The 12,674-nt window shown below is 46.7% G+C and overlaps 1 protein-coding gene across 1 annotated transcript; it reads left to right on the top strand.

Annotated features, from left to right (window-relative positions):
* Positions 1 to 10,527: 10,527 nt before the first annotated feature.
* Positions 10,528 to 11,511, top strand: MC3R (melanocortin 3 receptor; the record flags this gene model as incomplete). The annotated part of the gene is made up of 1 exon (XM_084271626.1): positions 10,528 to 11,511. The coding sequence occupies exon 1, from the start codon at positions 10,534 to 10,536 to the stop codon at positions 11,509 to 11,511; it is 978 nt and encodes a 325-aa protein (XP_084127752.1). The 5' UTR covers positions 10,528 to 10,533.
* Positions 11,512 to 12,674: the final 1,163 nt, after the last annotated feature.

The following is a 12,674-nucleotide window of genomic DNA, read 5'->3' as shown; positions in this document are numbered from 1 at the left end:
GCCTGCTCTGTGGAGTCAAAAACATGCTGAAGTTGAGGATGCTGCACCAATTCCTACTATACCTCATCGTTCAACTACTACCACATATTTTATGCAAAATTTGCCATCTCCGAATGTCACTGCCGGTCTCACCTTGTTAAACCTGATCCTGCATCCAGTGATGCGCCCTGAAACGAAGCAACTTTAAAAATCACATTATTCCAATCAGTGGCAGCTCTATATATTTACTCCTCTGTGACACAAGATGGCACCAGACTACCTCAATTTCTGGCACCAAAAGTGGACTGTCACAGCAGTTTGAAACTCGTTAAGGTCCATATGCACGGCTTGAAGTGAGCCAGGTCAGAGCAGGATGGATCCCTGTGTCCCAGGATGTCCCCCAGCTCGCGGGACAGGCTGAGGTACGGCAGGGCTGAGCAGTCAGGGTTTGAAATGGGAGGCTGCCTGGGGAATCAAAGAGAGAGATAAAGAAATTCTGGGTCTTGAGAGCAAGGGCAACAGTCAAGTTGCTCCTCTGAGAGCTGCACAACGTGGCTACACCCCTGCGTCTGTGAGGGGGGGGGGGGGTGTGGGGGGGGTGTGCTGGAGGAGCCAGGATCCTCCACACCCCAGGATGGGCTTTGCATCCTGGGAAGAGCTCTGGAAAAAGGTTTCTGCTGCTCCTGCAGCCTCTGTTTGAAGCTTCAGTCCTCTTACATCAGTCAGAAAAGATGTTTTGATTTGGGAAAAGCAAATATTTAAACAAAAAGAATAAGATGAGAGGTTGATGCTGGCTCCCTGCTTTCCCCCCCTTCCATTCTGGCCACTGTGCCAGGTACCAGGACAGCTCTACCACAGCCACCTCCTCTGTTTTCAGTCTCACTCAGCAAACGACAGGGTGAAAATAAAGCAAAATAAAGCAAAAGGCATCCCCACACAACTGCTGCCTCCAGTGTAAGCACCACTGCTGTCTGACGCCCCACATCCAGCTGTCCATCCGTGCTGCACACAGAGCTAATCCTGCTGCCGGCCTGCAGCAGGACTGCTGCAAACACAGCCAAGCATTCCCCCAAATCCCCACCCTTCTTTATGCACACAGTGGTATCATTTTGAGCCTAAGCAAGGCGCAAACTTCGGCAAGCCCTGCTTTTCCCCAGAGAGGGCCATTACACCTCACCACACTCGGTGAATGCAAGCCCCATCCCTCAGTGTTGGCTTTAGGAAGGACACACACAACTGCTGTTCAAACAAGGAGTTTGACTGAAGCCAAGCTCGCCTTTGGACAGCCTCTTTCAGCACAGGTTCTGAGAGCACATCCCCAGCAGAACAGGCCGGCGGGCGCAGTCCTGGGCAGCAGCAGTGATAGAAAACCAACACGGGCTAAATCGAGACGCTGCCCTGCCAATTTTCCCTCCAGGAAGCATTCATCATTATCCTCTCTTTTACAATGGAGGGAGCACTCAGCTGCACTCTCCTCTATATTTCCAGCCACGGCTGTTATTTAGAGACCTCAGCCACCGATGTTTGCCGGTGGCAGGTTATCACTAAGAGCTTTTTGAAATTCCAACCTCTGTGTCAGGCAGTTATTCAGCATCAGGCTGTCTGCCAGGCAGTGGGAAGAGCAAGGGGAAGTCTGTGGAACTTGGCTGGTCAGGCCCCACTTAATGTGGGAAACGAAGGAAGAGATTGCAGGAAAAATACCTGCCCGGCTACAAAGGAAGAAGTTCACAGACTGAATGAGTTGGCTGCTCTGCTTTTTGGGGAGGGAGAGGAAGAGAGAGCTACTCTCAGGGACAGGAAGAAGAAAGAAGTTGGGGGTGGAGGGGGAAGAGGGAGAAAGAAAGGAGGAAAAAAGTATTTTGCTGCCTGGATACAGGAATGAGGTACCCTGGCATGGGATCTCCCATCTCTGCTGCAGAACAGTAAAAGCAGGATTTTATTTATTGTATTCCCCTTCCTGCTCCAGCAAGAGCAGTAACCCACAGACTGGAGGGGTGTTTATACCCATGACAGCTCAGCTCCCCAGACAGCCCACACAAGCCTTTCAATCCAGCTTCACCTGGAGGAGGAAAGGCAACACTAGATCGCAAGGGAAACCCTCAGCAATATTACACCTATATATTGTTAATGTATCACATCTAGACACATTTGCATTTGCATATTAATTAATAACAACCAGTCCAGAAGGCAAAGGAATAACAGGCCACACTTGAAGCAACTGGAATCATGGGAGGGGGTGTGAAGTTTTGATCCACCAAAGCATGTCAGGCAGTGACACGATCCCTTTCTGATAGCTGCAGGCAAGCGAGCAGCTGAGGTCAGGCTGCAGCAGCTCAGGGTCTGTCACTGGCAGCCCCGGGAGCACAGTTCTGGCAGAGCAAGGCTGAAAAACACTGTGAGACATCTCTAAGCAGTCAGTAAGTGGCACACATGGTGAATTTGGCTGGAGTTTGGTATTTCTGCCATCAAAAGTTGTGTAAGCTGAGTGATAGGTGTAATCCTTTCGCAACACCTTCACTCAGCAAGACAATACTCAAAGAAAAACTTAAGCATCAGCTTGGTTTTTAGCACGAAGAGGAGAGGTGTGTCATTCAGAAACACCTAACCCTGCATTACTATTAAATACAAGTAAAGATACAGAAATAACTTTGTGCACTTTGAACAGAAAAAAAAAACAAGACAAGACACTAATTAGTTGTCATTTCTGATTTCCAGAATAAACGGGTATAAGGTTTCACGAGCCATATCTGCTTTCCAAATCAGGAAGATTCTGTTTCTAACAGGAAATGTTCTGTGCTTCCACATAACTCAGAAAAACCAGCTCGTATTGCGAATTTCCAAACCCAGAAATGGGAATCTTGCTGGTTCTAAGGAGCGTTTACATCCCGTATTACCACTGAAGGGCAGCGGGGTGGTCACGCCCGTGGGGTTGGGGAAGTAGATGGACACAGGCCTTGGCTATACCTACTTACCCCTAACCCACCAGCAATAGGTAAAGGTGGCCTCACTCTGTTCCAGCAGTTCAATGCAGACAAAAGAGCTGATTCCTTTATTTTCTAACAACCACAGGTAGGACTGCATCCTCCAGACAGAGGAGAACAAGAAATCCTTGGACCAAATTAACAGGACAGAAGTTAGACCTCACTGGTAATGAAAATTGAAGGGTAGGTTCTGAGAGCTCTCATCACTATCTTAGAGAGCAGCAGTCTTCAGGGAGCACTCTGCTGTGGCTAAAAGAGGATACACCCCATCCCATGGCCCTTCCCACTGACTCCAGGAATATCCCATACACTGAGATGTGAACTCACCAAGTAAGCACCGGTGGAAATTTTGTCCTCACTCTTTTTCCTCTCTTTCCCAGGTTTTGCCAGGCGGCTTATGCAGCCAGGGATGTTTCTTTGCCAGTCCTCAGGACCTCACACTGAGACATTGCTTTTAGGAGTGGGCTCAGCATCCAGTCCATCTCCAGCACATAAGGACCAGCAGCATCAGGGGAAAAAACAAAGTTTTTGGTCGTGGGCTTGCTTTCTGTCCTCTCCAGAGTATTTTGTCTGCAAGGGAACAACACTGGGCTCCGAGTACAGCAACAAATGAGGCACTCTGAGCATCAGCAGAACAATCTGTCCCAACAGCCATCCACCCACAGCATCAGACAGCTCACTAAAACCATCTCTAAAGCTTACCAGTTCCTCACCTCTTACAGTTCTCACCAGCGATGAGGTCAATCATTAGGCTAGTGCTCAGCCCCAGCACTGCAGGACAATGAGATTTATGAAGACAAGAGCTTCCAGAGAGATGAGGAAGATATTCCAGGGATTCCTGGCACTGATGGAGCCAAAGAGCAGAATGCAGCTGGCTCAATCACAGCTGCTTGTCTTTCACGCTGTAAATGAGAGGACAAAACTGATGCTGAGTATTATTAATCTGAAGCACTTAAAATCCTTTGAATATAACAAAGCACCTGCAGGTGCTGGTGAGCGTTTTGCAATCGGGTCTGCTTTGTCTCCCTTTACCCTCAGATGAGAAGGAAAATTGTACATAACGTCCAAAACTTGAGTCTGCTTAAATTAACCTGCTAACTGGCTGAAATGACAGAAACACTCATCTGGCAGCCACCTCATTGCAATCACTACTACAGGCTCCTTCCCCTTGCTAATCGCAAAGGTTGGCAGGCCACCTCTTCATTGGCTTTTTGCTCCATCCAAGGTGGAAAGAAGATCCCATGGGGTCACAATCCTAAACGATGCAAAACTGCTAGCACTGTGCTTCAACAGGGTTTCACCTGGTTGTATCAGGTGAGGATCTATTCTTCCTGTAATCTGGTATGGACAGATGTAACTTCCGCTGGCCTCAGCTGGTGTCAGATTCACTCTTGCCTCGGATGGGTAGAGTAACACTTGCTATTAGCTACGGACACCCCTGTGAAGTGTAGGAACTACAGCTCTGTGGAAGAACGCAACTGAAATCAGGCAGCACTTAACCATGTGAGTGTTTACAGCAGAGTCATCCTATGCCATCTTCCCCAGATTCTTGTGAGGCAGTTTTGTGGGAGTTTGATAATCTCTAAGTAAAAAATAAACAAACACACCTTCCCCCCCACCCCAGTCCAAACCACCTTTCCACCATTTATTATAACCAGTGATACCCTCATGATTCCAGTGAAAAATACTAACTGGTGTTTTTCTCTTGAATTAAGTCAAGGCTCAAGAGGTTGATGAGCTACAAGTCCTTTGCTGAATGAGATCTGAAGCTTTATTTATTGTATTTGTCACGTATTCTATTATCAGAATCTAAAACTCTACTAAGGCAGCTCTTCTGCATCAAACAGCTCTGTATGTCAGTAGAGAGCCGAGTAATCACCATGAAGTGCCCAGATGATGAATTCAAACACATGTTTACAGATATTTCCAAACCAAAGCTCAAAAAGTAATGGGCACTCCAGAAATGTGCACAGAATTCAAAAACCATGTCCTTCACTTTGCTAAAATAATTTTTTTTCCCTGTTAAGTACTTTTCTATAAAGAATAAAACAAAGGAGAGGTCTTCAAGAGTATTTAACTCACTGTTTCAGCTCTTTGGAACTGCAGGAGCATAGCCATTAACCTGCTGCATGGGAGCAACCATCTGTTTATCGTTCTTTAACTTCCTTTAAAGTTTCCAGTTTTGTCTGGAAGAGATTATTGCTGTAGACAAGTGAAAATAAAGCAAAAGGATATTAGTTTATCAGCTTGAATCTCATGACAAGCGTTAAAAAGGGTTTTTCATTCAACAACCTCATGAGGGAATTGTCTTTGAAAACTCCATTATCCACACTTAGCAGTGGAGGCTGGTTTCTTTACCTTTCCCTAAAGATTAAATAGTTTAACTGGTGAAGAAACCATACAATATTAACTACTTTGTAAACTGTGACTGAGGTTTTTACCAAAGAAACTGGTTCATTTCAGCTGGTAGTTAGAGTTCAGCACAGCCAATATTATATTAATTGTACCAACATCCTCTTATTTGCAGCTTTTTCTTCTGAGAAAGGGAGATCTTCTAGGGCAAAATGATGAGATATGAACACAAATGAAAGCTTCCTTGGTAAGAGACATCTTGATTAGATCTAATTTCCACATTTCACCCATTTCATCTTTGTGGGCCTGGGGTGGGTTGCCCTGACATTTTACAAGAGCTACTCATGAACCTTCGAAGGATCCATCTGCTTGAAACAAAGCATCCATAGCAGTCACTACCAGTACCACAGACTCATGGACTAGGTAGTAATTTTAAGTTTGGAAGCCTCAGCTAGTGAGATGGCCCTGGCATCGGCAGATAAGCAAAGATGATGGCAAGTGTGTGCTGGAGGATGCTGTCAAAGAAACAGTCTGCTAGTTCATGGAGTTGTGGGCTGCCCTGAAAGCACAGGGTGAGACCCTGACAAATCCAGGCTTATGCTGGTGACACGTGAAAATATCAACCTGAAGATAAACTGTCTCATCTTTTCAGGCAGAGGAAGGAATGGCAATTAGGGCTTGTGCATCCTGGGCAAAAGTTCTTGTCAGCAGCCCAGAATATGAAAGAGCAAAGGTGCATTTTCCCCCGACACCCTTCTAAAAGGAGGTGGCCACTGCTAGATATTGTCAAATCTGGCCAGAGGTACAGAGCTCAGTGAGGAGAGTGTCTGTCCAGCTGGGGTACAGACCTTGGTCAGGTTCAGGCACAAGGAGCTCATCGGCCCAACCCAAGACATGTGCGGGCTGAGGCACAGGAGTCTTTAGTATCTGGAAACCTTCAGGGTCAGAATGCTGGTGCTGATGGAGTTCAAATGCCTCCAATGTTAGGGAGATATTTCCATAGTGGAATTCAGTTTTCATTTGTGCAACATGGCTTTCAAGCTGCTGAAACTTTTCATTTTTATGGGTTTTTAAATTGTTGTTTATAGAAGCACAGAAGGGCAAAATCTCCTCAGCAAAAACTGTCTTCGCAAGGTCACACTTGTTTAAAGACTTGGCTTTAGCTGTAGCCACCCAAGGGCTGGTATCTGTACACAGAACCAATGCATCATTTGAACTCTAGGTGCTTTTCACAAGATTCCTATTGGTCAGCTGAGTGGAACCCTGAAAACCACCCCTTCTTTCCGCCTCCAGTAAAGCGCTCTGGGGGCTGAAGAGCTCTGCTGTATGCAGAATCAGGGTGTAGGAGGTTAAGTTCTGAGAGAGAAACACAAACTCAAACAAGCATAAAAATCACTCCTTGCCTCTGTAAACTTTTGGGGGTGTGAAGAATCATCATAAGAAATATATTAACAAAAAAAAAAAAAAAAAAAAAGAAGTCAGAAAGATAGAAAGGTAATTCTAGAGCCCAAACCCACAGAGATTTCTTACCATCTATTTGGTCACTACCAATAGGATAGTCTAACTGAATCACAGTCCTGCCAAACTGGTGAAACACACAGATTCCTCTTCAACTATGAGGAACACCACAGCTCTGGGATTTGGGAGTGGAAGCTGAAAGAATAAAGTATGAGAAGGTGGCAATGTAATTATCAATAATAGCTGAAACAGCCAGGGACTGAACTTCATGCTGCAAGAGATGTTTTTCCTTCCCCTGCACCTGTTCTCCTCTGACCTATGGCCCCAGCTTCTGTCTAACTTAAGCATGGCATCGGGAACTACAGGCAGTAGGTGACAGTTGCATAGCAACTACAGGGACAGAAACCAAGGACTCCTCTCACTCGGCGCACTGCAAGATTAAAAAACAATGTTGATAATTTCAACAGCGAGTTTGGGGTTTGAGCCCAGGGAATAAACAAGAACACAGCGGAAAGAGGACACAGCTCTCTGGGCATCAAACATACCGTCACAAGGGCTGGAGAGGAGGCTATGAAACAGAACATCAATCAGGGGCTGCAGAGCCTGTGACAAGAGGTGAGAAGGGTCTTTTAATCACCGATTTAACAAAGATGACACTTTCTGTACATTAACAGAGTTGCAATGAGATGTTCAGGTGCACCATGAGCTTACTGGCTCACCATGATGCAGCACAGCCCAAAGATCCAAAACCTTGCCTGGCCCCAGCTGGTCATCATGACTCCCACCAGGGATCTCTGAACACACCCCAGGCAGCAATTAAAAGTTTTCCCTTGAGGCCTCGGGTACCAGCAGTGAGAACAGGCAAAACGTGAGAAGTACACATAGGTATCTCGCATCTCTAACTCTCCAATCTTCTCTTCACCAGGTTATGGTGGAGGGAGGACCTAAGCCAAGTGTTATTTCATTTTATAAGCCCTGGGCTGCCTGGCTCTGCTCCTCTACCTCTCTACCTCTAGGACACTGAGGACACAAACGCCTACCCTCACCTCAGTACATTTTACTAAGCTGCCAGACATAACATATCAATTGTCAGGACACAAATCCACTGCAACACAATGAGCAATGTCAGAGCAACCTGCCCCTTTCACACTGCAACAGCCACAATCACTAACAGCATCTCTGGAAACAAAGCAGAACCCAAGAGCTGAGATGCAGCAACTTCTCATATGCTGCTGCAAAACACACTGCAAAGTTTCAGGCCACGCAGACTTCCCGATGCTGAGCCCAGAAATCCCCTCCCAGCTTCCCAAAGTAAGGCCTAATGCGGTGCTGCCTCTTGTGCCAACAGCTTCTTCACATTTCTGCAAAGACTGTAGAGTTTGAGCTTGCAGTCAGACACACGAGGCTCTAGCCCACTATTTTTAGCACTTAATGGCAAAGCTAATAGTGCCATTAATCCACTTTGGTATATAACATTCAATTTCCACTTCAAATTGCATCCCAGTGCAAATGGCAGCTTGATTCCCGCTGTCAGATACATTCAGAAATTCACAATGAGACATATTTGATGACTTCTCCTCAGATTCAGCTGAAAGGTGGGGAAATCTGTAGTGGTCCTTTGAGCAGCAGCAAGAGATGGAGCATTCTGGGGTCAGTATTTAGAGGACTAATGCAGCTTGTGGCCAAGAGTAACCAGATGGGGAAGGCAGGACTGGAATGTAAATGGCAAAGCACTCCCACGGACTGGTTTACACATGGGTGCCTAAAACATGTGCATCCCTCCATCAGCAGGTGACCCAGAGCCAAGCCCAGGAGGATGCTGTTCCTCCAGGGTGAGCTCTCCTCCATGGATGGAAAATCAGGCTTTGATCCTGGCCTTACTCTGGGAGGATACAACCTCTACCTGCCACTTCATAAGATGGTAACCAAGGACCTGGCAGGGAGGGACATCTGTCCAGCCTTGCAAAGATGGGCTCCTTGGTTGGAGAAGCTTTTACAAGGGCAGTGATAGTCATTTTGTCCCAAAACCACTGCCCTGAGTACAGTCCACCAGCTTGAGAAAGTTTGCAAGAAGCAACTTGCAAAGAACAACCTTGAGCTGAAGGAGAGGAGATTCAGAGCAGGGTCTGGGTCAGACCACCTCTTTCCACCGCTCCACACTCACACAAACTGCCCAAGAAGGTTACTAGGAGAACCTTTGTCAAAATAGGTCTGGTATCAGATCAGTCCTACGTGCCCAGCATTTACTGTCAGGAATAAAAGAGTTTTCAGAGATGATGAAAAAGTTCAAGAGCAGTTAGGTCAGAAGGCTTTAGGTTGTTGGAGAAGTTACCAAGGAAACCACACCAACGTTGTGTCCATTGCCATGAACTGGACAATAGTATTTTAAAAAACTGAAACAGCTGAACTTGGAGGACTCTGTCCTTGAAGCCAGTGCTGCCAGAGGTGGCTTGGAAGTTAAATTCAGCTACAAATTAAACTTCTACAGAACTGGTTTAATAACCAGCCGAGCCTCTGCTCCCCCTCCCCAGGAGGACCCTTCTCTACCAGTACAACTTCTGCAGGCAGGGAGAAGGGGGAAAATAAATAAATAAATCACCTTGCAAGAGCTGGTGCAGCTTCGTGCTGCCAGAGAACCTTCAGCAGAGCTGGAGAGTCCCACGACAGAGCCGGCACGTTGTGGGGACTCACACCTCACTGTGCTTCACTTGGGAGCAAGGAGTTTAGGACCCAAAATAAACAACCAAACTATTTGTGGGCAAGGAATGAAATCCCTGGGAGCTTCTCTCAAATGAACCCACTGTTATCAAGCCAACGACCACCTTCGGAGCATCTCAGCAGCTGTCCCACGGGCATCACTGTCTCACCCACATGCCATCCGCGCTCCAGCTCACCCTCAGCTCATTGTCTTTAACCTCAAAGTCCAAGCTCTGGGCTCAGCCAGCTCATTTGGCCCAAGCAAGAGGAGCTCTGGCTCCGGGCAGGAGCAGAGGGGTGGCCAGGGCAGTGTGCGGGCATCCCGCCTGCCCCGAATCCCCCGCACCCCCGGCTGCCTGCCCCTGCTCACTCCCACGGGCAGGACAAGGGCAGATATAAAGTTCCGCGGGATGCACACCGCGTTTTGGGGGATTTAAGGGAAAGCCATCCCCTCCGCTGTCCGCAGAGGGCGCCAGGCGGTTTCGGATCTGCCGCCGGCAGGGATGCTGTACCTGGGCTGCGGCTGTCAGTCAGGAAGGTGCCAGCTCTCCAATGGCCAATGCTCTGCACGGAGGATTAAGTAGGAGTTGTTTTTTTCTTTCATGCACGTATAAATCCCTTAGTTCTCTTTTCCTTTCTTGCCACTGAAACAGAGATACTTCGCAGAGCTGCAACATACTGGCAGGAAAACCTGCACCGGCCCCAGGATGACAGCAGATGAGAAGACTCACAGCTTTTAACCATCAGGAGAGCTGGACCCAGCAGCCTGCTGCTGCTTCTTCCCTTTAGAGGAAACTGTTCGATGCCTGCAAGATTTGTAGCTCACTTCTCACAGAGAAGAGCAGCCTGTGACTGACACAAACCTCACTGTAAATGCAGATTGGTTTTTTATGTTTCTACTTGTAGAAGTGACTAAAGAAAAGTCCTGCTTGAGCCCATTCCACGTGCACAGCAGCAACCTAGGAGGACTTCTTTTCCTGTTTCCCACTCCCCCACCCCACCCCTCTCTTCTCTTTAACCTGCACTCCAGCAGGTCCATTATCACTTGAGGACTCCTCTGCTGACAATGAATTCCACACACTTTGCGTTCTCATTTCAGCCTGTGCTGCTTAATGTCACTGAAGATTTCAACGACTCGATTCTGAGCAACAGAAGCGGCGAGGGATTTTGTGAGCAGGTCTTCATAAAAGCTGAGGTCTTCTTGACTTTAGGGATCATCAGCCTCCTGGAAAACATCCTTGTCATTCTTGCAGTGCTGAAGAATGGAAACCTACACTCTCCCATGTATTTCTTCCTTTGTAGCTTGGCTGTGGCAGATATGTTAGTGAGCATGTCAAACGCCTTGGAGACTATCATGATCGCAATCCTGAGCAACGGCTACCTGATCATTGATGACCACTTTATTCAGCACATGGACAATATTTTTGACTCAATGATTTGTATTTCCTTGGTAGCCTCAATTTGCAACCTCTTGGTTATAGCCATTGACAGGTACATAACTATTTTCTATGCTCTCCGTTACCACAGCATCATGACCGTGAAGAAAGCTTTAACCCTGATTGTGGTCATTTGGATTGCCTGTATCATCTGTGGCATCATATTCATTGCCTACTCAGAAAGCAAAACTGTCATTGTCTGTCTCATCACCATGTTCTTTACCATGCTCTTTCTCATGGCCTCTCTTTACGTTCACATGTTCTTGTTTGCACGCCTGCATGTTAAGCGGATCGCAGCCCTCCCCGTGGACGGGGTGCCCTATCAGCGCACCTGCATGAAGGGAGCTGTCACCATCACCATATTACTGGGGGTCTTCATTGTTTGCTGGGCACCTTTCTTCCTCCACCTCATTCTCATCATTACCTGCCCAATGAATCCATACTGCGTCTGCTACACCTCACACTTCAACACCTATCTGGTCTTGATAATGTGCAACTCTGTGATTGACCCGCTCATTTACGCTTTCCGGAGCCTGGAGATGAGAAAGACTTTCAAAGAAATAGTGTGTTGCTGTTATGGCATGAGTGTGGTGCAGTGCATGCTGTAAACACCCAGCTTGTGGTGAGAGTAGAGAGAGGGTATACACGATAGGTGTATGTGTGTATATATATAAATATCTATGTAGATACACAGCAGCTCCACTTTAAAGCAGTGCTTAAAGGAAGGGCACAGGAAAGAAAAAAAATAACCTATTTGATGCCTTGATTTGTACTTTTCAAAGTGAAAACCAGGTTCAGCTAAATTATTTGAAATTATTTAAATAGTCATAACAGCAGGGAAACCAGGGTGGCTTACAAAATAGCTTAAGAAGCTTACTGGAAAAAGGGATGCTGAAAGGGAATACTACCCTGTAGAGACTGGAATAATATTCTCTCTGCCATCCGTTTGTGCCCATTGCTTTATCTCTGTGTCACTATCAACAAGCTGGTGCTTTCTGAAAGACTCCATCAGCAGCCTCTATTCAAAGCTGTTCCCCTGCCAGGCAAAGACCACCGGCAGGTAACAGCACTGCTCTGCACTTTCTCCTGTGCCTCCACCTTTTAATAAAAGAACAGATTGACATTTGTGCTGCTTGCTATAAAGCAATCAAAGTAAAGGCTTTGGAGGTTGGAAGTAAACATTCTTCTTGCACAGAAATACTCTTTCAGGGACAGCAGTTAAGTGGAGAGGAACAGGTAGTGTATTGAGAGAGCCTGACTTGAACAGCTGCCCGGGAGCAGGGACTCACATGGAGAAGCCTTTCACATTGCTTATTGCAACACAGGAGTATTATATCCTCCATTTTTTAAATTTATTTTTTTAACTGGAAAGCACTGATCAGTGCAGTACTGATCAGTGAATTAAGCCAGAAAACTCCTGTTGATAGTTTGATTGAGACCCATCCCTAAAAGAGTTTGAGGGCTACGCAGACCTGAACACAAGGAATAGCTCAATACAAACTAGTTTGAATTTCACTTTGTGTGTAAGCTGCATGTGGTCTGCAGAAATACCGGTCTGGCTAAGCTAGGCACCTGGGAGAAATAAGATTTGTATGGCAGACATGGGTCCTGTGCCCAGAGAAGCACATGCCAGAGGTCAGTTACGCACAGAGCTCTACGCTGAGCTGGGGACCAGAATCTCCTGCATCAAAGCAGGAAAGCAACAGGCTGCTCGCAATTGTTTTCCAGCTCTGCCTGCAAGTTGGCACCATGTAAAGCACCAACTTCAGCT

Source organism: Gallinula chloropus (genome assembly GCF_964237585.1).
Source record: "Gallinula chloropus genome assembly, chromosome: 16".
Taxonomy (NCBI): domain Eukaryota; kingdom Metazoa; phylum Chordata; class Aves; order Gruiformes; family Rallidae; genus Gallinula; species Gallinula chloropus.
Note: the sequence above shows the minus strand (reverse complement) of the source record. Positions and strands in the feature narration are given on the sequence as shown.